The 25,503-nt window shown below is 38.7% G+C and overlaps 1 protein-coding gene across 2 annotated transcripts in view; it reads left to right on the top strand.

Moving 5' to 3' along the window:
* The window catches only part of prkcbb (protein kinase C, beta b), a 123,813-nt gene that overhangs the window by 83,961 nt on the left and 14,349 nt on the right, over nucleotides 1-25,503 (top strand). For both annotated transcript variants that reach the window (XM_079885450.1, XM_079885449.1), the window contains exons 12-16: nucleotides 3,663-3,725; nucleotides 6,437-6,575; nucleotides 8,248-8,328; nucleotides 9,495-9,602; nucleotides 17,658-17,798. In XM_079885450.1, the coding sequence (XP_079741576.1) occupies nucleotides 3,663-3,725; nucleotides 6,437-6,575; nucleotides 8,248-8,328; nucleotides 9,495-9,602; nucleotides 17,658-17,798 (532 nt within the window). The remainder of the gene's footprint in view (nucleotides 1-3,662; nucleotides 3,726-6,436; nucleotides 6,576-8,247; nucleotides 8,329-9,494; nucleotides 9,603-17,657; nucleotides 17,799-25,503) is intronic.

Here is a 25,503-nt window from a genome sequence, read left to right as displayed (position 1 = left end):
TAGAATGAACATGAGCTCTCCTTGTTATTGTCAGATGATGGGGGGAAAGGAGGGACATTCAAAGGGCAGAAAAAAATTCCTGCTGTGCAGTGTTGTCACTTAAGTGACCTCAAACTAGTTTGGGCCACTCTTTCTGCTGTCGCTCCTCCTCCTCTTCCTCAGTGCCCTCCTGTTGGAGAAATGAGGTGTCTACTCAGCATAATTTGAAATTACTGTAGGTGTACGAAAGCCAGGTCAACCTGCTCTCATCATCTTTGACTTTCTCTTTCACACTTCTTTTTTTCTTTTTATCTCTATTTCTGCAGATCTAATCATCTATTCATCTCTCCCCCTGTGGTTTGTTGAGGTGTTGAGTTGAGGCAGATGAGATGAAAAATGTGTGCAATATGTTTAATCTATGGTAATAAGGTAATTGGTGTTTTAACGATGTGCGAGATGACATTATCAACGGCCATTTTGCAAAAACCAAACAAACACACTTGATAGTGGACGCTTTCAGTGCATAAAGTAGCCTAGTAGAATGCAGTTAGAATGACCCCAAAATTCAAGATATGGGGGCAAAAATGCCCCTGTGTGAGTTTGTGTCTTATATTTATAGACACATAAGATAATATTGTGAGCTATATTTTAGACACAATAGTGTTAGTATTGTCTGTATTTGCACTATTTCACAAATGAAGATAGTTCTAAACAAAACCATAGATTAACCATTGTGTGTTATGTAGCAACACACAGCAGTGTTTCATTACTGAATGAGTCATGTGCTTTAAACGAATCTGATGAGTCAATAATTCAATGACTCATTCTTGAAGACGGTCACTTGCTTTGTTCCTGAATGAATCAGTCGCATGAACATTTGCATTTTGTTGATTCTGATTTAATTTTATTGGTAATAGCCCTATATTGTCTTATTATATAATATGTATTGATTAAATTTAAGACCTTGACATAGAAGATGTGTACTAATATCTAATAAGGTTAGAAAAGGGTCGAAATGCCCCTAGAAATGTTAGTGTCCATCACTGCTGTAAACTAACCACCACCACACAGAATATGAAGAATATGAAATATGAATGAATATGAGCTTTGGGAATTATATGTCCATGACAGACCTAAACCAGCCAAGGTACCAGCACAAAAACACACTCAGCAGAATATTGTCTAATTATTGTTATCAACAAAATTTAAGAAAATATTTTTAAAAATGTCATTATTGCACATCCCTACTCTTACTCTCAATTTTTTTGTTTAAAATTAGTATAAGATAAGTAAAAGGTAAACTAGTTCTCCTACTATTAAAGTGAACCCGGAGCATTTTGCATTCATAAAGCATAATCACAAGTCATATAGTCTGATGCCTGAATTCATTTAATGTCATCACATACAAGCTCAAATTCCTGTGAACCACCCTGTAACTAATTTGAAGAAAGAAAGAACCAACGGCAAATAGACAGGCGTTTGAGGATGATCTCAGTATGGGCGGCACCTTGGCAGTAGATGACTGAGCTGACCTTTGCAGCAATCTCCTCTCAGAACCGCGTTCTGTCTCCACATCTAACAAGCTTCATCTCTATTTGCTTTGCTTTCAGCTTGCTGTCTGCCCTTTATCATAAAGAATTAGCCCATCTCTGTGGAGGAGAGCCACATTGTCAATGTGTTGGATATGATGTGCAGCACAGTTCAAAGGTCAGGGTGATTATAAGCATCCAATGACTTGGAGGACCTGCTTGATTGCAGCATTGCAATGATTGCGGCATGTTGTAGCTGTTGGTAATGAAATAGATCCAGGTTTCCACAAGCAAAATCCCACAATGGTTGTAGGGGCTTTTATTTGTCTGTATTAAGACATAATGAGAGTCAGTCTTATTTGATTGTGAGACGCAGCATATTTTTACACTGGCAGTTTAGTTCGAAACTGGGCATGGTTTGCATGGAAAATCGGTAATGTGAAAGCTGTCATGCAGACCCTGGAGCGCACCGGGGTACCGAACCCGAGACTACCTGTAGGAGTGTGAATATGAATGTGAAACCAACTCGGACTCGGTTCACACTTGTTTGGGAAGTAAAGTAACCAATTCAACACTAATTCGACAAAACGCTTGTAGGAGTGTGATGGTTTACATTGGATACGAGCAAAAGTGAGCGTGCAGTGTCATCGTGTAGGGTGAGTGCAAAAAGTGCAGCAAATAAATGGCTCTTCTCAAAAGAGTCTGTTTGCAAGCAGCAAGTGTCGATCACTCTGCTGATCATAATAGCACTAAATTAATTAAAAGAAATTAACCTGTTCTGTTTTTTTGGTTTTTTTTTTGTATGTGTGCTGATGTAAGATGAACGCAAATGCACCAGGGTTCGTTACAATCGAGTGTGAATCCAGACTTGGACCACAGCAAAAGGCCCCATAATTACTATTTCTGTCAGGACCACAATCGTCAAATACGGTTGACAATTAGCATACAGTTAGGATTGGCGGTATGGGTGTGTTCTGGGCAAGAACTCCCTGTGCATCCATGCAGCCTAGCATGGATAAGAGCAGGGAGAGCAGCAATACCCCCCCTTAGGGTAAACAGAACAGAACCAACAAGAATGTATTGCAGATGTCATTAATTCAAGATTTTAATGTACAACATAATTCGAGATTTTAGTCTGATTCAAAGGGGAATCAGAATGCCAAATCCTGACTGGACGAGAGGAGGAGCTGGGGATGTAGGAGGGTAATTCGTTCCTGAGAAACGCGATAGCTGTTGATAATACTGAAGGAGCTTATACTGTATATGGATGCTGTGATAGGCGTCGTATTCCTATAGGTAGACGTGGATCAGCTGAGAGACCTGCTAGAACTGACGCTACACTTGATTTTCTTCTTACTTTGCTCCTTCTCCCCTATTATTTCAGTATCTTGATATATAGCTACCATTTATTCACAAAATAAACACAAACATCTAGTTTTAAACAAAAAGCCATTTAGCAACAATTACCGCAAATGGTAATAACACAGCGCTTTAATTATGGCAGACAAATCTCAGTGAGTTTTGTAAATGAAGCTCAAATGAAGCTGTAAAAGTGTTGCAAATGTTTAGTAAATTCACCTCTCGTTTTTCTTTCTCTCTGAGTGGTGATAGCCGAAGGCTAGTTGCTGCGCTGGCCTGGAAACAGAAGTTATCTTTTGACATAATCTGGCTCTGTAGTGAGGCCTGTTTTCTGCTCCACCCCCAGCTGCATTAGTCACTGAACACAGATGCTAATTCTCTTCAAATTTTGCTCTAAAATATGGGACAGACAAACACGCCACCTGATAAATAAAAGATTACTGCATGCTTGTATTAATAACAGATATCTGGCTTGCTTTATCTCTCATATGTCTTTTCCGAGGGCAAAGCTCCAGTCTTCATGCTCTCAACAGAAAAGACACCTTTATCAAACGCACATTTATGTATTATTTATTAGGCAGATCTCTGGAATACTTGATTCTGATTGGTCAGCCGTCACACTATGCAGACCCCTCTACTTCGTGTTGGAGTTTATTTTGTGATAATGGCCATCTGACCGGCTTTTGGCCATCTGACCGGCTTTTGACCATCCTCATTTTCCAAGAAAAGCTGCTAAACTGATTCATCTCCTGTGCTCTGATGTTCATATTGATTCAGATGTGTGTGTGTCTTTAGGTTCTATGCTGCAGAAATTGCCATAGGCTTGTTCTTCCTGCATTTGAAGGGCATTATATACAGGTGAGTGAAGCCCAGACAGCAACACGCATATTAGTCACACATAGAAGTGGAAAAAGACTTGCTGATAACAACTGACTGCTCAGTATGGCCACAGCAAGAATATTTAGAGGGGCTGGGGTATTAGACGACTCGCTTCCAGAGCAACACACAAAACACACTTGCTTACACATAGCAATTGATCTAAGAGTCGATGCTGTATTTAGTTTGACGCAAACAAAAACAAGGCTTTGAGGGATGGAAGTACTGTCCATTCAATTTATTGTACTGTTGTTTAACTGAGTGACGATCATTCAGCCAGTGAAAGATTGACAACACAATACGTCTTTCCACAATTTTTTTGTGGACAAAAAAAATATTGGATATCTTGGGTTGTGATTAATTAAACTAAATTAAAATAAATGACCTGCGTCTTAATAAAACAATGCAGCGGTTTGACTTGTTTTGTGTTTCATTACATTACAAAAAACATTATTCTTTTTCATTGTACCAGTACAGTAAGTGCGCCCCTGGACGATGGCCTAAACAGGAAGTAGGGCTGTAATCCAGTCTGTTAACACAAAACATGTTTCCACTGCAAACAGACAGCACTCATGAATTCTTTACAAAGCCCTTTTTTCTCCTTCATCAAACTCACCTGTAAAGCTGCATAGGCCGGTCAGTGTAATGAATATTAATGGTGTAGTTGAGATGATTTTGCTGGCGACATAAAAAAGTGAATGAATTTTGCAATGATTTTAAATGCTTTATTACCATTTGTCCATTAAGTCTGCACTATCTATCTATAAATTACAGAAACGTCTGTCTGTCTGTCTGTGTGTCTGTTAACCACATATCTCTCGAACCGTTAGTCCGATGGATTTACTCGACAGGTGTCTTACCACGGGCACGAGTAAGTGCAGTGCCAAGTTTGACGTTGTTTGGATGAGAAATGCTAAAGATATCGTTAAATATATCATTTTTAAAAGGAAATAAACATTCTGACATTAGAGGGTTGTATCAGTCAAAGAAGCCCCAAGAAGGTTGTGGTTTAAAAATAAACATTCTGACATAAACACTCTGTCAGCTACACTGTTTACTTCTGAATATTATAGTTTGGTTCCAGAACGTGATAAATCCATTTTGATTAATTTGAGTAAAAATGTGTTTTCTTTACCAAGAAAGTGGCAAGATGAAAACCACTATTTTCTGTTTCAAACTTTCACATAGCATCCTTAGGTTATAATATTATAAAAAATTCAAATCCAGATTTTGATTTTCAAAGATCTATTATAAAACCGGATTATTTTTCCCCAAAATGCAATAAATTCAAGACACTTTTTTATCAAAATGCTATCATATTGAAACTGTTGAAATCAGCCATCACTAAGAAATATCTCCTGAACTTTTTTGACGGCGATCAGCTCACAAAAACTGATTTTGCATGATTTGTGGATGTTAACTGAATCTGTAAGTCAGCAATGCTGTTTCTGAATATTATATTTCATTCTGGTGCGCTTAAAGTTATCGCTACTGTGTAATAGTAGCCTATGCTATTCACCAACTAAACATATCCTATTCAATGTGTTCACAGTCTCTTTCACGGGCATCATTTGTAGTTGCCTATTCACAAACTGTTTCCTCAAGCATAGCGTTTTCTCGGAGTTCACTGTGTGCTTTCTACCATGCACAAATAAAAATGTCACTGAACTTTTGCTGTGTAATTGTAAAAATGAGCACTCAAACACACCAAACCAACATTAACTAAAAACACACTCAAAAACTGATTTTGCACTAGCACTTAGAAGGTTGTGGTATACATAAACACTCAGTCAGCTACACTGTTTACTTCTGAATATTATAGTTTATTCACAGCCATCATTTGTAGTAACCTAGCCTGCTCCCTGAATTCAATGCGTTCACAGTCTCTTTCACGGGCACCAAACCAACAATTACTAAAAACACACACAAAAACTGATTTTGCACGGGCATTTTGCACTAGTTAGACTAATTTCATGACTTAAGAAAGATGATTAAATATTGTTTTGGATTGTAATACAGCAATAATACAATCTTCTGTGAATCATTTAAAACTGATTTATCCATATGGTATTTCATGTAAAATACTTTAGGCAAAAAAAGCTGAATAGTTAAATATTGTGTTTTGTGCGTGTGCGTGTGAGTGTGAGTGTGTGTGTGTGTGTGTGTGTGTGTGTGTGTGTGTGTGTGTGTGTGTGTGTGTGTGTGTGTGTGTGTGTGTGTGTGTTGTGTGTGTGTGTGTGTGTGTGTGTGTTTGTGTGTGTGTGTGTGTGTGTGTGTGTGTGTGTGTGTGTGTGTGCAGCCAATGAGATTGTTTGATCAATGTTGAAATATTTTCACTGTTTGCTGTGGGGTAGTTAAAATTTCCTGTGAAGCCCACCACCTCCCCCAGCTCCACCTGCCTAGATCTGCTAGTGGATTTCTGTATGTCTATTCATGCAGCAGCAGCAGCATATCTTACATGCGCACAGCAGTGTGTGTGTCTGTCAATCTATTAGCAGTAGCAGCTGCTATTACCTATTAGCTAACATATATTATGTTTATATATATATATATATATATATATATATATATATATATATATGCATGAATATAACACAAACTCAAACATCATTGAATAACACATTCTCACAGTCATTCCTTGTTCTTGCTCATTTGCATTTCCCACTGATTCATCTCACCTCTTTGTGCATCAGAGATCTAAAGTTGGATAACGTCATGTTGGACGCAGAGGGTCATATCAAAATTGCTGACTTTGGGATGTGCAAGGAGAACATGCTTGATGGAGTCACCACCAAGACCTTCTGTGGGACCCCTGACTACATCGCCCCTGAGGTAAGTGCTCCGAAAGGGTCCTGTACATGTCTGTTGATGAGTAGCAAAGTATTGAATGAGAGAGAAGAGCCAGTGGCCTACATATTTCATGTGTGTATAATTCATGGACATTTGCTAATGCAGTAGTACATCTACCAGAGCTTCACTACTGTACCTGTACTTGGTCTCACACCTACCCACCTTTACCAGTGGGTAATACACGAAAACTTCAACATAAGAGCTGACTCTGGGGCTCTTTTTTTCACCAAGGCTACATTTATTTGATCAAATATAAAGTAAAAACTGTAATTTTGTGAAATATTATTACAATTTTACAATAAAAATGTCTGTTTTGCTATTGTAATATATTTTAAAATGCAATTTGTTCCAGTGATGTCAGAGCTGAATTTTCAGCATCATTCATTACCCTTATCACATGAAAATGCAGATTTTTGAGGAAATCATGATCATATATTTTTTTCAGAATTCTTTTGTTATATATAAAGTTCAAAAGAACTGCATTTATTTGAAATAGATCTCTTTTGTAGACACTACATTTTTTAATGGTTGTACCGGTATATAAAGGGACTTCCTCTACATATTCCTTCTATAACTAGTTTCTGATTAGTAATGAGATTATTAATGGGGTATGTTGGCAAATCTGTGCTACAATAGAAGGAAATGAATCAAATACAGGATTTGATTTAAATACTAGTGACTATACATTTTGCTAGTTTTACAATGTTAAAAATGTTAAACTGCAAAGAACAATAATACAAAACATTTTTATTGTGCTAAGTGTGACCGTCCTTAGGTTAACATAATGACAGAATGTAATATAACTGCTCTAGATTAACATTATATTTAATTCAACTTAAATATCAGGTAAAATACCAATAGGTTAGACACCCTAATAATAAATAATAATAAAAATATGAATAAGAAACATAGCATATGATAGCTGCAGTTTTCTTTATAATGACTGTGTTCTCTCATGCGGTGTTGTTTTTAGAAAACAAACTCACTTAATTCAGTTTCACATCACCTATAAATAATTTCTGTAAATGTCTAAATGTTTTAAAATGAGTTTACTCACTAACAAATGTGAATCTTATTTTTTGATATGTAAAAATCTACAAAGAAAAGCTTTTCCCAAGGCATTTCTCCAGAGCAAAATATGCCAAAAGATGATTTTGAAATAACCACAAGGACACAGTATGTCCAAGGAAAGCTTTGTATTGTTTTATTGAAAGTCATCCTTTCAATATTAACCACTGTATTGCCATCTCATATAAGTCATGTGCTCGCAGTAAAGAAAATGGGTGTGTTACCCAGAGGCAGGATCATGTAATAGAAAGTTCATCTCACCGAGCACCACATGGTACAGCTACAAGTGTAACCTGAGATGGATTCATGTCAACAACACACTCCCAAACCCAGACACAACCCGCTGTAGGAGTGGAAGGATTTCAGTTAATTTAGTCCTCAAAGCTTTAGCTGTTTCATATTGTGTGCAAGACACTTTACAGCACGTAAAACACATGTTGAAAGCACCTTGAACACTTCAGGGCTTCTGAAACTCTCCAGCATGTGATTGTGCGGATTGATTTAAATAATTACAGTTGTCCTTGGAGTGTTACCCATTTGTAATTGGTTCTGTTTACGCCTTACGCTCTGTGTGTGTCTGTTTCAGATCATCGCTTACCAGCCATATGGAAAGTCAGTGGACTGGTGGGCTTTTGGAGTTTTGCTCTACGAGATGCTGGCTGGGCAGGTAAGAGTTATGACAAGCCAGATCAAGAAGGCCCACGTCAAGGGATTTGTGCCTTTTTGGCCTTCTCTCATTCGCTCTGTTTCATTTCCTCTCTGCTGCTTGCAGTAAATCACCTCTCGCTATCTCAAGGTCAGTTTTTATTAATTACGCTCTGCAAATCTCCCGAGACTAACGGCAAGTATTTCATGCCTATCGGGCTCAGTCAATTATTTATGAATTGTTCTGAAACAAGTCAAGCTTTGAACACTAGAGAAAAAAGTCTGAATTGTTTCCAGCGGAGACTGCTGCTGCTTAGCTGTCCTGACAAAAGGACGTCGTAATTCTCTCTAGTCTTCCCTAAATAAACAAGATTTGAAGAGGCACTTTTATGGTGATGACTTTCAAATTTCTGATGTTAAAGGGGTGGTATAATGCCCTTTTCACAAGATGTAAAATGTGTGTATGTGAAGATTTAGCTCAAAATACCCCACAGATATTTTTATATAGCATGTTAAAATTGTCACTTTTGAGGATGAGCAAAAACGCACCGTTTTTGTGTCTGTCTCTTTAAATGCAAATGAGCTGCTGCTCCCAGCACAGGGGGCGGAGCTACAACAGCTTGTGTCCTGAAAATTTCGAAAACGTTTAGCCTTTTATGTTCAAACCGTCAGACAAAGATGGAGAGACTCAAGAATAAGTGACAACATGTAGACAACATTTCTGAATGGTTAGTTGATGAATTTGTGTAGCTTATGTGTAGATATCTTCTAGTCACTGATTAGCATATTCTGTCATGATAATCTATGAATCGCGTTCCCGGGGGCGGGGTTTATGTAAATTTTAGGGTTTGTGATGTCACTAACCCTGGAGGAATGTCATGTAGTCCCTACCAGCCGTTTGTTGTAGTCCTTAAAAAGCAATTTCTTTTAAAGAAAATATCTCCCTTTGCTTTGAACTTTGAGCGTCGTGACTTTGCAGATGTTGTTTATGCTCAAACAGCAACATTACACACTACTTAAGGTTAAATAAGTGAAATCATGATCAACCACCCCTTTAAAGAAACACGAGTGAAAACTGCAAGCAAATGAGACATAATCCATGTTATTATTGTCGACCATTTATAGTGCCATCAAACAGCATCTTCCTGTCATCTTCACCCTCTCTTCTCGCTCTGTTTCTTCCCACAGCCCCCGTTTGATGGTGAGGATGAGGACGAGCTTTTTCAGTCCATCATGGAGCACCATGTGTCCTATCCCAAATCCATGTCCAAGGAGGCTGTGGCCATCTGCAAAGGGGTGAGCAGCCAGTATACATCACATTCATGAAGCAGTGACCAAAATCCTGTCTCATACTGCAGGGAAATGTCCAGTTGAATTTAATTGTTTGGTCGTCAAATACAGTGGCATTTAAATGTTTGCGGTTTTTTATGTAAACAAATCTAATTTTTTAAAGCAAGGATGCATGAAATTGACAGGAAAGACATTTCAAATATGTGCTGTTTCAATTCTATTCAATTGCTCTTTCAATTCTTTTTAACCATTCTACTTATCAAAGAATCTAGAAAAAATGTATAGCACCAAATATTAAGCACTACATCTATTTTCAACATTGATACAAATAATAAATGTTTCTTGAGCAGCAATTATGATTTCTGAAGGATCATGTAACACCGAAGACTGGAGTAATGATGCTGAAAATTCAGCATCACAGGAATAAACTGCATTTTAAAATATATTCAAAAAGAAAACAGTTATTTTAAGCTGTAATAATATTTCTTTTTTTGCTGTATTCTTAATCAAATAAGTGCAGCCTTAGTGAGCAGAAGAGACTTCTTTCAGAAACTTTTTTTTTAAATCTTACGGACCCAAACTTTTGAACAGTAGAGTATATAAATTGAATTGTGACAGTTACTTTTTATTTACCCAGTTCTCATTACCATAATTCAAAAAGAATTGCATTAATTTATGTCATGAGAATACATGCCTTTTTTGAATGACAGTCAATGGAAAAAGATTAGTAGTTACAGCATCTACCAGCAGGGGCTAACAGAATCATGCTAACAAGCCCTTGACCCCTTGGCCTGAGTGAACCCCAAAGGGTCAAATTCAGTTCAGGTTGACTCATGGGCCGGAAAGGTGCCGATACAGTCCAACTCATCAGCATGTCCCTGGGAAAGTTGTTTCAAGGTGACTGTCTCTGCAGTTCACATACTAAAAGTTGCTTTGAATGAAAATGTCCAGTAATTATATGACCTCATGTGATGCATTATGAATCACTTATTCATACTGCAGTGGTCAAAGCAGTTCGCTCTCAGCTGCCTTGAAAAATTCCACAACCTCTGACCTAGCCTTTCAATATGCACGCCACGACCCTCTCAAAAATGGCCCGCTCTCTCTTTATTCTTCATTCTCTCTCTCTCTCTCTCTCTCTCTCTCTCTCTCTGTGTTATTAGCAAGCCAGTGCTGCTCAAGACTCGAGCGCTGGCAGGTGAAGCAGCGAGTACACATGATCTAATTCTTTATTTGAGAGATCGTCTCTCCTGCAGATAAAAGCACACAAACATACGGCCTTAGACGGCACACAGTGGGAATGCCAATGACTCTTGGCTGTGTGCAGGACCCAGGATCTCAGCTCTGTTAGTTTCCTGATTTTACTAGAGCATGGCTAGGCTGGCTTTAAAAGGATATGAATGTTTTTTTGTTGTTGCTGTTGGGTTTTTTTGTGTGTGAAGATAAAGCCCCCAAAAAACCAGACAAAAGCCTCAGAATGTCAGGGGCATCTCAGTCAGTAGTACAACGTATTCCCTAAAAGTGCTCGAAAGGGAGCTGTCTCCTATTTGCTTATTCTTTACATGTTTCTGTTCTTTCTCCTTGTCACTGCGGTGTCAGGGTGGAGCATATGGCTGCTGAGAAAAGGAGAAAAGAGTTTTGTAGAAAAATGAAAGCCAGGGATGTGCCGTGGAGGACGCGGGTACAATCTTGCGGTGGTTGGGATATGACACATCTGTTATCTGGGTGAATCTCACAAAACCTGTCAACAACATTAAAAATAAAGCAAGTCAAGGACCATTCAAATCAATTTCCCAGTTCTTATTATCGTAATGCACAAATAATAATAATAATTAATAAAAAAAGATACATTTTCAAACATTCAGCTATTTAAATTTCAGAAGAAATTAAATAAATGCAAAGGGCGTGTGTTCATGGGATACACCAACATAGATTTTCCCTGGGCTTTGATCATCTACCCAGCATGCCGTCTGGTGACCCATTTTGTTTGAGTTAGGACAATGGAAATCTTTGGTATTGGGAGGACAACAAGTTCTGGAATATAAAGTGGAAAGGGAGATGTGAGAGCAGGTGTCTCCGGAGGGACCTGCGCACTAATACATTCATGCTAATGTGAGCATTAAATAATGAATCAACCCTCTGCGTTCAGAATCTGAATGCTACCCCTCTTCGACTGGCTTCATGAAAATACAGCATGCTGCTGGGTAAAGCCTGATAAACAAAAGACCCCCTCCTCTCCTCCCTCTGTTCCCTCATTCTGCCTCTCTTTTCTACATCCTTTCATTTTCCGTCTATGTTCTCTCGTAGATATAGATGCTCTGGATAACCCTCGTCTTTTCTGCTTGTCGACTTTTTTCTTCCTCGACTTATCCTCTTTCTGTCTTCTCCTCAGTTTGTCTGCAGAGCTCACTGTCTTGATGAGTTCTGTCTCCCTCTCTCTTCCATAGGATCTGCTGTAAGTGCTCGCTGAACTTCTCTAATAGCTTAATTCTGCAGTGCAGCAAGTGTGTCAGATCCTGGAGGCCTCTCTCCACAACAATCTCCTAAAATAGAGCAGGAATACTAAATGAATCCTTGACATTTAAGACAGATTGGAAAATCCTGTAAGTTTGGACGAGCACGGCTTTAGGCGTGTGGCGCTGCCGCCCGCGCTTCCGGGAAAGCTACAATGGAGCCATGCAATATAAATGAGGTATTTCCCTTAACCAAGCGGAGCAATCGTTCTTCCAGCACAGTAATTGAATGACTAATTTAGTCTGGCCTTGTGACTTTCAGAGGACAGATGGACAAATTGAACCTGTCGTAATAAAAATGTTGATGCCTTATTCTGCCATAAAAAAGCAAATCCTCCTCTTTGCTTCTGAAGAGCCTGGGGTTTTAGTTGAAGGGTATATAGGCTTTTATGGACAGAACATCCGCTGAGGGAATATTCATTTGTGCCACTTACATCGGCAGATTGCAGAGAAACAGCACAGAGAGTGTATTAAACTCTCTGTAAGACGTGATGTATATATTGATGCACAAGATTTTTATAACTGTGTCTCAAAACGTAGTAAGCTGCCTACCTGGACAGCATTTTTGGGCATCATGGGTGTATTCGTAATGCCAAAAAATGCTGTTTACAAAAAAGTATGAAAATTAATTTGGTGATCATTCATTACTATGGCATTCACTACCATTCAAAAGTCGGGGGTCGGTAAAATGAGTCTCTTTCTTTATTTGATCAAAAATACAGTAAAAACAGTAATATTGTAAAATACTATTACAATTTAACATAACTGTTTTCTATTTTAAAATGCACTTTATTCCTTTGATGGCAAAGCTGAATTATCAGCATCATTACTCAAGTCTTCAGTGTCACATGATCCTTCAGAAATCATTCTAATATGATGATTTGATGCAAGAAGCATTACTCATTATCATATATCATATATCATACATTATCATATATGTTGAAAACAGTTGTGGTGCTTAATATTTATGTAGAAATCGTGATACATTTTTTTCAGTATTCTTTGATGAATCGAAAGCTCAAAAGAATTTTTTTTTTATTTAAAATAGAAATCATCTCTTAACTTATTTATCTTTACTGTCACTTATTAACAGTTTAATGTATCCTTGCAGACTAAAAGTATTCATTTCTCTCCTAAATATCTCTCAAACTTTTGCTCAAACAGTAGAGAATGATGCTAGCAACACCAAGGTCATTGGTTCAATTCCCAGGTAATTCATTAACTGATAAAATCTATTTGTTCGAATGCAGTGCAATGATAAACTTTGAATAAAAGCATCTGCCAAAAGCATAAATGTAAAGTACCATCTGACACCATTACTATGGTATGGCACCACCGCCGTACTTTTTGGTAAGTGTAGATAGACAGCTCAATATGTTTTGAGACACAGCATATGAGGAGGATGATAAAGTAGCTGAATTATATTATATTAATTCTATAAAAAAATAATGAAAAAGCTGCCGGATGCGTTCAAGGACTGGTTTAAGGAAGCCGACAGAGGCAGAGGATGGCGTACTGCTGAAATGGCTTGTGCAGCAGCGGCAACAGCAGATGTGTGCGACTGCAGTGCTCCGAGTGCTAATTGAAGAGTATTATCAGTGTTGATGGAGTGTACAGCTCTGATATCATAGGATTAAAGTGGGATGCTGTGGTTCTTTGATATGGAACACAGCCCAGCACACCGCTGAGAGAGGCTTGGGACACAAGCCTGATACAGGCTGATACGCCATGACTAAGGCCAATCTAGAGCTCGCACACAGACTCTCGCTCACTTTTTTTATTTTTTCCATTTTCTTTTTGCATATGCTGTATTTGTGTAAGTGGTTGTCACTATACACTGACAGTACAATGGTATCTCGAGCCATCTGTCAAACCATCTGAGTGTAGATCCTGGTGCATCCTCAGCTTAATGCCTGTTCTTGATACTGTTGGAATGTAGCTAATGTAAAAGTGGAGATAGATCTTTTGTCTTTTATATGTATTGTTTATTGAGTTTTCCTCATTGGGTAGAAGAGACTGTTAGTCATTCACATTCTCAAGTGATGATAATGCACCTTGCGATCAATAAGGGAATTTTAAAAATTGTGATTTCCAGATGTGGAAATGTCTTAAAAATGAGTAAAATTGTAAGTTTGGGAATTGTTTTGCTCTGTTTTATATTAGTGTAAAGTAAAGGCTGGAATACACTACATGACTTTTTTACTTGATTTATAGTATGGACACGTTGATGCTATTTGCCAAAAGTCAAAGCTAATCTGCAGATTTGGGTTGACACATATTAAACACGTTTGATATTTTGAACCAGAGATTTTTTTTATACTGTGTTCCTTTTATGTTTACTTTAGGCTTATGTTTGAGTTGGTTATTGCTTGAACACCAAAATATTTCAAATTGTTCCCAAATTGTTCTGCCCTGCACTAACAAAGTTGTGACAACTTGTCTAATATCAAAGACAAAAATGAAACAAAAAAAATAAGGGGGGAATCACATCCAAATATAATTGCCAACCACCAGCTCAAAATGAATATATATCAAAATAATATATCACAACACCATAAAGCAATAATAGCTTACAATCACCCAAAACCTGGTCCAATGAGTCCTTCAACATTAGTTCAGTCCATACAAGGTAAACACAAAACCATAAAAGGATAATATGGATAATATGTGAGTAATGGAAATAATGAACCTGCAATCCAGCGATGATCAATCCGATTGTTAGTGCACAAAAGTTCAGCCAAACTCACTCAGCCAAAACTTGTAGTCCTCAGGGCCAGGTTGAAAAGAAAATATATAATTTACCAAAGAAATCCAATCGAAGAAGATTTGATGCTGGGGTTAAGTCCGTATTGATCACAAGGATTCCGGGTAACACCAAACAACACAATTGAGGAAATATGGCCTACATTGAATATTGCAAACACACTGTTCCTCAAATAGTAGCCAAAAGAGGCATAAACATTGAGCCTCAATTCAAAACCCCTCTTAAGTAAAAAGAGTGAGCCTTCTCCCAATCAAGCCACCACATGGCCCTTTTAGCTAGATCACACATTCTTCTTTATATGGGTATTCTAACCCCCTTACCTGAGGGCGTTGCCCCCTGGTGACCAGGAAGATAATTACAAAACAGCTATAGACAGCCAGTAATAGTGAACACACTCTGGAACTGTTACAAAGTTACAGAGTAAAAAGTATTTGTTATTTTTGTGATCTTTGCAGATGCACTCCTCAACAAAATCACTGCAATCATTCTAGAATGATCATTTTCAAATAGAGCTGTGGCATCTTGTGAAAATCCCCAATGTACCTACATAAAATACATATATAAAGTATATTATTATTTTTATATTTATTTATTTTTCATTATTGTTGAGTCCTTATCCATTATGAATTCTTATCCCAGTACCATGAAAGACTAGAAAAGTAATGTAACTTTATTAGTTCAAAAAGCATTGAAAAATATTTACTTGTAAGAGTGAACCCTTGGTCATGATCCATCTTAGGTTCATTTGAAAAGACAGTGATGAGGCAAAACATCCCATAGGTTTCTATTGCTGTCTGTCTTTCATGTGACCAACCGAGTCACCGTCACTAGCCCAGAGATAAAGTTTAAGAGCATCAGTGCTGAATTCTCTGAAGAGCACTCCTGCCACACTTCTGTGTAGAGGGCTGAAGAAGGCCAGGAGGGAGAGATAAAGCACTTGACTTGACTCTGATGCTGCAGGTCACTTGTGTTTTTGGCTTCAGTCGGCCTCTAGAGCCTCTCCTGAACTGCACTGTCAGATTACAGCAGCTCTGATGTTCAGAGCGGGACAGCTGTGAAATATGAGCGGTCAGCTGTACAGAAACAAGCTGAAAATGAGAGATGGATGGATGGATGGGTAGGAAGGTTTTTTATCAATCAAATGTAAATTCATGTCCCAGTTATACTTAATGTTATCACATTTTCCTAGTTAAACATTAAATTTACAAAAAAAACAGTTTTGTATTTTTACATAAAACTATGTCGGTAGTAATGTTCTGTTTATTAAAACCAAGTATAAATTTCATCATTTTTTTTTTTTAAAGCATTTTTACATCTATTCCAAAATAATAGCTTAAGGCAGTAACAATTTAAACAATTAATTTTATTTATGAACTGGTGTTCCGCTGTTCTTTTTAATAGTCAACTTATTTTCATCAGTCATCAAGCTCGGTAAACAATGGTCACAGACAAGAAGATGTACCAAGCTGATTTCTCACAAAAAAAAAATACCCCCAGTCATCATGTTTTCAGGCCATTTCAAGTTTGATTGTGACCTAAATCGGTGATATCGAAGTATCTGAGTTGTTGGTTTACTTTTAAGTTGGTCGTCCCATTAACACCATTATGTTGTTCGTACCGACCTATTCGCGAATAAAACAAGAGGTGGGATGTGTGTTTTGAATAGATAGATATATTTGAATGGATGGACATATGGATGGAGAGAAAGAATCAGCCAGCTGTGTCTCTGTGGCAGCATGGCCCAGCTGTACATGTCAGCACCGCCACACAGTGAGTCCTGGCCCCTGCTGTATACATTAATGATGACAATGATGACAAAGCTTCAGAGGGCAGTGGAGCACACGCCTCTTAGCAAGCGCCATGAGTCCAGAAGGCATCTCGGGTCAGGGATTGATCCAACCCATCCCGACCGGCCCCGACCCAGCCCCTTCCTGATCCACTGAGGGTTAAGGCTCTACCAGTCAGCAGAGACCTTCATCTCCCTCACTTCACCACCACCTCCACCTGTGCCTTACAAGAGCCTGGAAAGACTTTCTCTGCTGCCATCAATTTTTCATGCGCACTGAGGCGCTGAAGAAGAAGCGGCAAGTTGTTTTTCCCCTCGCCTAATCTCTCCTACACACGCTAAAGTCACTCACTGGAATAAAATATCCAAACGATTTTGTTATATTCAACATAGCATGTTCTGCTGGGGAATAAAACAGCTGTCGGTGAAGGGGAAAAATGGAGAGAGTTGGGTGTGCGGAGGAAGCTGATGAAAAGAAGCTGTGCTAAAACAAAGGTTGCAAAGAAACAATTATTTGAGCTCAAAAATTTAACGACATTCTCATTTTTCTGGATTTAGTTTTACGCCCTCCAGGGATGTTAATGGAACATGTATGTTTGACCCATAAAACAAAATTATTGAACAAAACTCTTTGGAGTGAGGCCAATCTACAGTATGGCAGGTACCCTGGCTGCATTTTGAGCTAAATCTTTGAGCTCTGTGTGTTGCATATTAATATAATATAGTTAAAAATACATGCAGATTCATTTAAATGTATTAGTGAAAAATGTATCATGCGGCATACATAATTTATGTACCTAGCTAGAAACTACTCTCTGCTCATCCTGTAATGTAAATGTCTTTTGTCAGAAAGAAAATATAGATATGCTATTATTTCTGATTTAACTTGATTTAATTATTCTGTATATCATCTATTTAATTTGATTATTTCTTAAGCAATTGACAGCCATACTATATACCCAATGGTCCTCTCACCTCTCCGCTCTGTACTGTTTCAGCTGATGACCAAACACCCAGGCAAGCGTCTGGGCTGTGGCCCTGAGGGTGAGAGAGACATCAGGGAACACGGCTTCTTCCGTTACATGGATTGGGAGAAGCTGGAGAACAAGGAAGTTCAGCCACCATTTAAACCAAAGGCCGTAAGTCCAGCCAATCACCTCCCCTCTAACACACAAACACATATTCTCTCTCTCTTACTCGCATTCACTCCTCGTGTGTTTCTGTGATCTGGAACACTGGTGGTTATTTCAGAATTGAGTCTAAATTGGAGTTTCATTATCTTTTATCTTTCTTAGCCCAATACTTAACACGTAATGCATGACATGATTTGCCAAAGTAAGACAGCATTGCATCAACATTAACAACCCTAATGACTATTCCTGAACCCAGTCTGACCTCAACTTGATTTAAACTCATCAGTTACTCAGTTTGAACTGAATTTGAATTTGAATATCAGGAAGTATAATTTAAATTGGATAAGAAATATTTGAAATGTCACTTGTAGACATTTGTATTTTATTATTTATTATTTTTTTCATTATATTTAATTAATTAATATTTTTTTTTAAATAAATATTTAATTCATTCATTCATTTTCAGATTTTTTATGGTGAAATAACATCTTTTCTAGAATGTTGTAGTTTATGCAAAATAATATATATTCACTAGATTGAAAATTTGACATTACTTTTTATAACGTAAAAAATCAGTTATAAATCTGAAACGGTGGACATTTTGTTTATTTGTTTTTTTGTGGCAAAAATAGGATCTGTTTAGGCTACTATAGTTGGCTGACATTTGACAGTATTAAAGATGTTGACAAAAAATGATGCATTTCAGGGAATAAATGAGAATTATTTGTAAATGTAATTATTTATGTTTTGTCACAAAACTTGTGTTGGATTAAATTCCAAGTATTGAATTTCTTGTTTAGAAATAATTGAAGCTAAACTCACTTGTGTTTCTTTAAATTGTAAGAGAAAAATCTTCCTGTCATTCTAATACAAATTCCAGTTCAACATCCTGTCGGTCTCAATTCAATTGAAATTTTTATCAAATTCCTTTTTCTAAATTCTGAATTTCACTCAACCCTGCTGCAGTCTAGAAACCTAAGCCTATAATCAGAGAGCTGTGATTGGTTAATATGGATGTTGTCTCAGGACCAGCAAAGGATGTTAATCCAGGAAAATGTCTTGCTTCTGTAAATCAAATTAAATGACCCATAACAGTTCAAGCTCAAACTGGCCAACTGGACATATAGTTTTTGAAGCCAGTGTCAAAGTAGTCAAATTCTACTGTAGCACAGAGATGACAAGTAAAACTTTCAGGGCAGTGGAGAGCAGTAGGGTGTAATGAGGAGCCTGTATGTCCTCCTTACACACCACAGCAAGAGGCACAGTAGCATCTTAGCTTTGTCTGGCCGAGCTGAGCCGCGTTTGTCAGCCTCAGTCAGATCCTTAATGAGTACAGCTTCTCTTGTGTGTGTGCGCGTGTGTGTGTGTGTGTGTGTGTGTGTGTGTGTGTGTGTGTGTGTGTGTGTGTGTGTGTGTGCGTGTGTGCGTGCGTGCGTGCGAGCTGTCAGATGGAGCAGGCATTGCCCAGGCAGTGCTGCATTGTGCTTCCCTCCACGTCAGCCTTCCTGACCTTCTGCTCGGACTCAGACTGGCCTCAGAAGTGATCTCCTTTCTGCAGTGCCTTCCTGGTTATGAGGTCTCGGCACAATCATTGAGAACAGATTGTCCTGTTGATTGTCACAAGTTTTATTTTAGCACTTGAATTGAATGCTTTAGTTTTAGTTGAAGTAGTAAAGGTAAAGCCAAGTGTGTCATTTCTGTGCCACTAGTGTCACCAAAAGGAATTACAAAAGAAATAATGACTGTTTTCAAACATGTTTTCTTGACACACACCCTTTCTTCCATTAGACGGATAGTCCTACCTCCAAAATCACACCATTGGTTGAGCCAGTGTTGCTGGGTCAGGTTGGTCGGTATGTCCAAACAGAGCAATGTGTTTGACATTAAACGTCATTGGTTCTTGCTTGTCTCATAAACAATTGCAACACTGTGCTATTTTTGTCATTTTATTTTTATTTTACGATAATCGTATTGATAATATTTAATACCATAGCATACTTTTTACTATGGCTAAACTTGAACATGAATAATCTGGAGACAAAGTCAACATCCTTTTTGCAGAATTTTCTGCTTGAAATCATTCCTGTCTGTCTCAGGCTTTCTTGCACAGTTAGTTACATTAGCTCACTTTTCAGGTGTGTGTGTGATTGGGAGTGTTCAAGTGGCGTTTGCTGCCTGTGGCAGCAGATGGATGTTTGTGTGCTGGTGTCATTAGCTGAGCACAAAGACGGATGATTTTAGACCCTCTTCGTGACGATGCCCGCATGCCGGATGGACACTCAAATAACGTGATTTGCAAACTTCATCAAAAGCAATTAGGATCTGAACGAGACTAATTTTGTCTCATGTGGAGACCAAAAAGACATGCACACATAAACTTTTTCCAAAACTTAGTAAGAGGCATCCGTAGGCAGCATGTTAAGGCATCACAGGCACGCTCCAGAAAAAAAGGCCATCCTAGAATGCACTGTGATGAGTGCAGTGAAAACAAAATACAAGATGGCGGACAATGTGAGAGAAATGGGATTATAAATATAATTCATTCAATTAGGGGTGCACTGAAAATTGCGGCCGATATGGATCATTATTTTTATGTCTGTAGACCCTTTTTGCTGGGGCATGAGCCTGAGTTAAAAAAAATACTGATAAATTCTTATGTGTTAGTAGAGATTGCCATATGCTATCCTGACAGTAATTTTCCCTTCTTAGTTTTTCAAGCAATTGTGTCGTGTTTCCTATCAGCTGTTTAGAAACAGAATTAGCGATGCCAGATTTGTGAATGAATCACTCTTCTGATCTGATTAGTCAAAATTGTTTGCCAAAAGGTCTGAAATTGTTCACAATTCAGTTTGATTCGTTCAGACAGTTCACTTACGCACTGAATCTTTTGTATCAGATATTGTATCTGTTATTGGATACTTTGTTAGACAGAAAACAAAAATAGCACCGGATGAGGGGATGTATACCTATAATCCTTTGTAGGAATAAAAACATGACTTATGTCGTTTGTCAATGATGAAGCAGCTCTGTATTGCGCATACAGCTTGTGAAAGATGCTTTTTATGGTCTTTTTTAAATATTAAAATAGGTTTTTGTCAATGTCAGTTCATGTTCTTGTCATGAATTTAGGCATCTCAACATAATAATACACAGTAAGAATAGGATAATTATTCAGTTTGAGAGAAGCTGAGATAAAATAGAGGTGGAAGTAACTCATAAAAAAATGAAAATAAATCTTTGCCATAATCTATCACTATCCCTTTGAATAAGTAGATGCAAACATAATCTAAAAATAGATGCAAATGAATATACAGATAATAAATAAATATAATTGAATCACTACTAATGCCTGATTTGGTCTCAGTGTATTGTTCATCAAAATAAAAAATGATGACAAAAAAATGACAATAATGTATATGCTATATGTATACTTCCCATGTCTTCAGTATTTATTGGAGTAACTCGAGTCTCCTGTATGATTCCTGAGCATGTAGAGCATTCAAAATCACTAACTTTTGACATTTATAATGCCACCTTAAAAGGCAGCTCCCAATGTAGGCAGTGAGGCAGCTAACTAGGTATTCTTTTCAAATCTATTATGTGCATTTGAAGGTCCAGAACATGTAGACCGAAGACTGTTCCCTAGAATCTGCCCCGTTTGCTGAGCACCTCCTTGCCCAGATCTCACTCCGCTGGGAAACACAGTAGTCTGACGTAGGATTTGGATGGAGTGTCCCTCTACACATCACAGCCTGTGGCTCTGAAATTAAGCGTGACAGCAGTGTCTGGCAAGGGATCATGCCATTGAGGTGGATTAGGGAATCGCACCCAGGTGATGCGAGACAGTCAGAGTGACTTTACAGCTCAGGTTTGGAGCAGAACGAGGGGACGGCCTCCATACGGAGCTCTTCATTTCTCTGCTGGTGCTGTTGAATTATCTGGTGGCAGGTGAGAAGTGACTATTGATTTGTTGTTTGGGATGCTAGCCAGCTCTAGGTGGAACGCCTCTGGCTGTTTCTGCAGCAGATGGACTGTTGTTGCCTACGTGGTACAAGACTGGCAGTGATAGCACGCGTGTGCCAGCCACGGGAGGGCGGCTCTCTGAACGCTGACAGTCTCGTTGCTGCCAGCGCTGCTCACTCTCACTTCCTGTATGTCACTCGCACATTCTCTATGTCGGTGCAGATTGGACACGGTCACCTTAGTCTCACCCTTTCATTGACACACACTGTCCGTCATGCTCTGCTCCTGCTGGAATAAAGGAATGATGGGTGGAGGTGAATAGGGATCAAAGCCAGGTGAGGAGAGTGACAGATTCATTATGAAATGTCTTGCTGATACTGTCAGGTTGATACTGTTTATGCAAGTTAATACTGGTGCTGGTTTTGGTGATCATCCTCAGTTAAATGGTGAAGCATGATGTCAAGCATGATCTTTTTGGTGAATGCATTAATGCATCGCTCTGGTTAAAGGGATAGTTGACACAAAAAAGGTGTAAACTAACCATTTTGCAGAATGTCCCGGGTATCTTTCCGTACAGTGAAAGTGAATGAGAACGGATGCAGTTGAGCCCCAAAAAATGACAATGACCAAGTTATGGCAGGATGCGAAGTTTGACATCAGTGATTATTCATAATCTTGAATGATAATATGATTATTTCTTTTGCACTAATTGCACAGCCAGCTTTCCCACCTCTAATTCTAATACATTTGTTTTAGATTCAATTAGATGGGTATTCCTTATAAAACAACACTTGTTTTTCCAATTCAAATATAATTATACAATTATAATTTAGTTTTAGTTTATATTAAGGTTTGTTTTGTGTGTGTAACTGTTTAGTGTAGTTTTGGATGATTGGGAACATTTTGTTTAAACAATTCATAAAGTTATGTTTATAATATACACTCACCTAAAGGATTATTAGGAACACCTGTTCAATTTCTCATTAATGCAATTATCTAATCAACCAATCACATGGCAGTTGCTTCAATGCATTTAGGGGTGTGGTCCTGGTCAAGACAATCTCCTGAACTCCAAACTGAATGTCAGAATGGGAAAGAAAGGTGATTTAAGCAATTTTGAGCGTGGCATGGTTGTTGGTGCCAGACGGGCCGGTCTGAGTATTTCACAATCTGCTCAGTTACTGGGATTTTCACGCACAACCATTTCTAGGGTTTACAAAGAATGGTGTGAAAAGGGAAAAACATCCAGTATGCGGCAGTCCTGTGGCAAGAAAATGCCTTGTTGATGCTAGAGGTCAGAGGAGAATGGGCCGACTGATTCAAGCTGATAGAAGAGCAACTTTGACTGAAATAACCACTCGTTACAACCGAGGTATGCAGCAAAGCATTTGTGAAGCCACAACACGCACAACCTTGAGGCGGATGGGCTACAACAGCAGAAGACCCCACCGGGTACCACTCATCTCCACTACAAATAGGAAAAAGAGGCTACAATTTGCACAAGCTCACCAAAATTGGACAGTTGAAGACTGGAAAAATGTTTCCTGGTCTGATGAGTCTCAATTTCTGTTGAGACATTCAGATGGTAGAGTCAGAATTTGGCGTAAACAGAATGAGAACATGGATCCATCATGCCTTGTTACCACTGTGCAGGCTGGTGGTGGTGGTGTAATGGTGTGGGGGATGTTTTCTTGGCACACTTTAGGCCTCTTAGTCCCAATTGGGCATCGTTTAAATGCCACGGCCTACCTGAGCATTGTTTCTGACCATGTCCATCCCTTTATGACCACCATGTACCCATCCTCTGATGGCTACTTCCAGCAGGATAATGCACCATGTCACAAAGCTCGAATCATTTCAAATTGGTTTCTTGAACATGACAATGAGTTCACTGTACTAAAATGGCCCCCACAGTCACCAGATCTCAACCCAATAGAGCATCTTTGGGATGTGGTGGAACGGGAGCTTCGTGCCCTGGATGTGCATCCCACAAATCTCCATCAACTGCAAGATGCTATCCTATCAATATGGGCCAACATTTCTAAAGAATGCTTTCAGCACCTTGTTGAATCAATGCCACGTAGAATTAAGGCAGTTCTGAAGGCGAAAGGGGGTCAAACACAGTATTAGTATGGTGTTCCTAATAATCCTTTAGGTGAGTGTACGTTTGGGGTCATTAATTAGACGCATTAAATTGTTCTAAGGTGACAATGAAGATATTTATACATTTTCAGATTTCTATTTCAAATAAAAGAAGTTTCAAGTGATCAAAGAATCCTGAAAAAATGTATCATGGTTTCCACAACAATATTAAGTAGCACAACTGTTTTCAACATTGATAATAATAATAAATGTTTATTGCAGCAAATCAACATATTAGAATGATTTCTGAAGGATCGTGTGAAACTGAAGACTAGAGTAATGTAAATCAGCTTTGCAATCACATGATAAATTACATTTTAAAATATAGTATAATAGAAAACAGCTATTCACAGTTAATGTTTTGCTCAATAATATTTCACAATATTACTATTTTTACTGAAACTTAGTATGTCTCCGTATAGATACAATAGCGTGTGTGCATAACCTCAGGTTAAGACTGTCACTGTAATAATTTTACTGTAAATGGCTATGGATAAAAGCAGCTTGAGAAGACACTGTGGAAACACCATCATCTCATGCTGAGGTCCAGCAATGGTCTTTTGAACAAGGCTTGCCCGGAGTGAAAGTTGGAGAGCATGTTGTAGACAGAAGTGAGAACTATGGGTTGTGTGAGCCTGATGCTCTGTAGCTTTTTCTTTAAAGAATGTTATTCTCCTTTCATTCCCTCTCCCTTTATCCCAGTGTGCAGCAGTCATTCAGAGATATGAGTGTGCCAGAGAGAGGACGACAGGGAAAGTATGGATGCATGTGTGTGTGAGAGAGAGAAATAGTTGTAAATGGGCTGTGTTTAACACAGCGGTCTTCGGACAAGCCACTTGTCACGTGTGTCTTTAATAGCAGGGACTGTTCACAGTGGATGTGCCCCCCTGATGCTAATGACTGTAGACAGGTGGTTTTAAGAGGACACCGAAAAGCTTTTGCCTCAATATTCAGGGGTGGATGAGATGCAGGTCGTTCGACTCTCTGTGGGTTCACTCGCCTGGGTGGCACGGCGTATATGGCAGTGAGTGGGCAGATCCATGAGTCGCAGCCTCCTGTGATTGCGTTCGGAAACACTAATGCATCTGCAGCGGGGTGGCCGAGGTCAGGTGGCTGCTACATCGGACCATTAATTGAGTTTAAATTAGAGGGGCTTCTGAATGCAGAGGTACACAGATGCTGCGCGAGGTGATTTAATGGTTCCCACACACAGATGTTATGCCTCAGTGCTCTCACTGTCTGTCATTCTGTGTGTGTGTGTGTGTGTGTGTGTGTGTGTGTGTGTGTGTGTGTGTGTGTGTGTGTGTGTGTGTGTGTGTGTGTGTGTGTGTGTGTGTGTGTGTGTTGACTGTTTAGCATTTAGAAGTGGTGGGTGGACTTGCCAAGAAAGTCTGAGCTTTGGTTGCGTCTCTGTCTTATTTAAGATGTATTGTTTGTAAATCATTCACATGGTGGTCAGATCCCTCTTGCTGAAAATGCAGAGCTACATCTAAAGCTATTGTGTTAGCTGCCAGGTCCAAGCTAAGGATTCTGGGCTAATGGTACAGTCAAGAAAATTAGGTCATTTCTTGCTGTATGAAATGGGGCTTTTAAAGGCTCAAGCTTT

The sequence above is a fragment of the Squalius cephalus genome, assembly GCF_949319135.1.
Source record: "Squalius cephalus genome assembly, chromosome: 1".
NCBI lineage: Eukaryota > Metazoa > Chordata > Actinopteri > Cypriniformes > Leuciscidae > Squalius > Squalius cephalus.
Note: the sequence above shows the minus strand (reverse complement) of the source record. Positions and strands in the feature narration are given on the sequence as shown.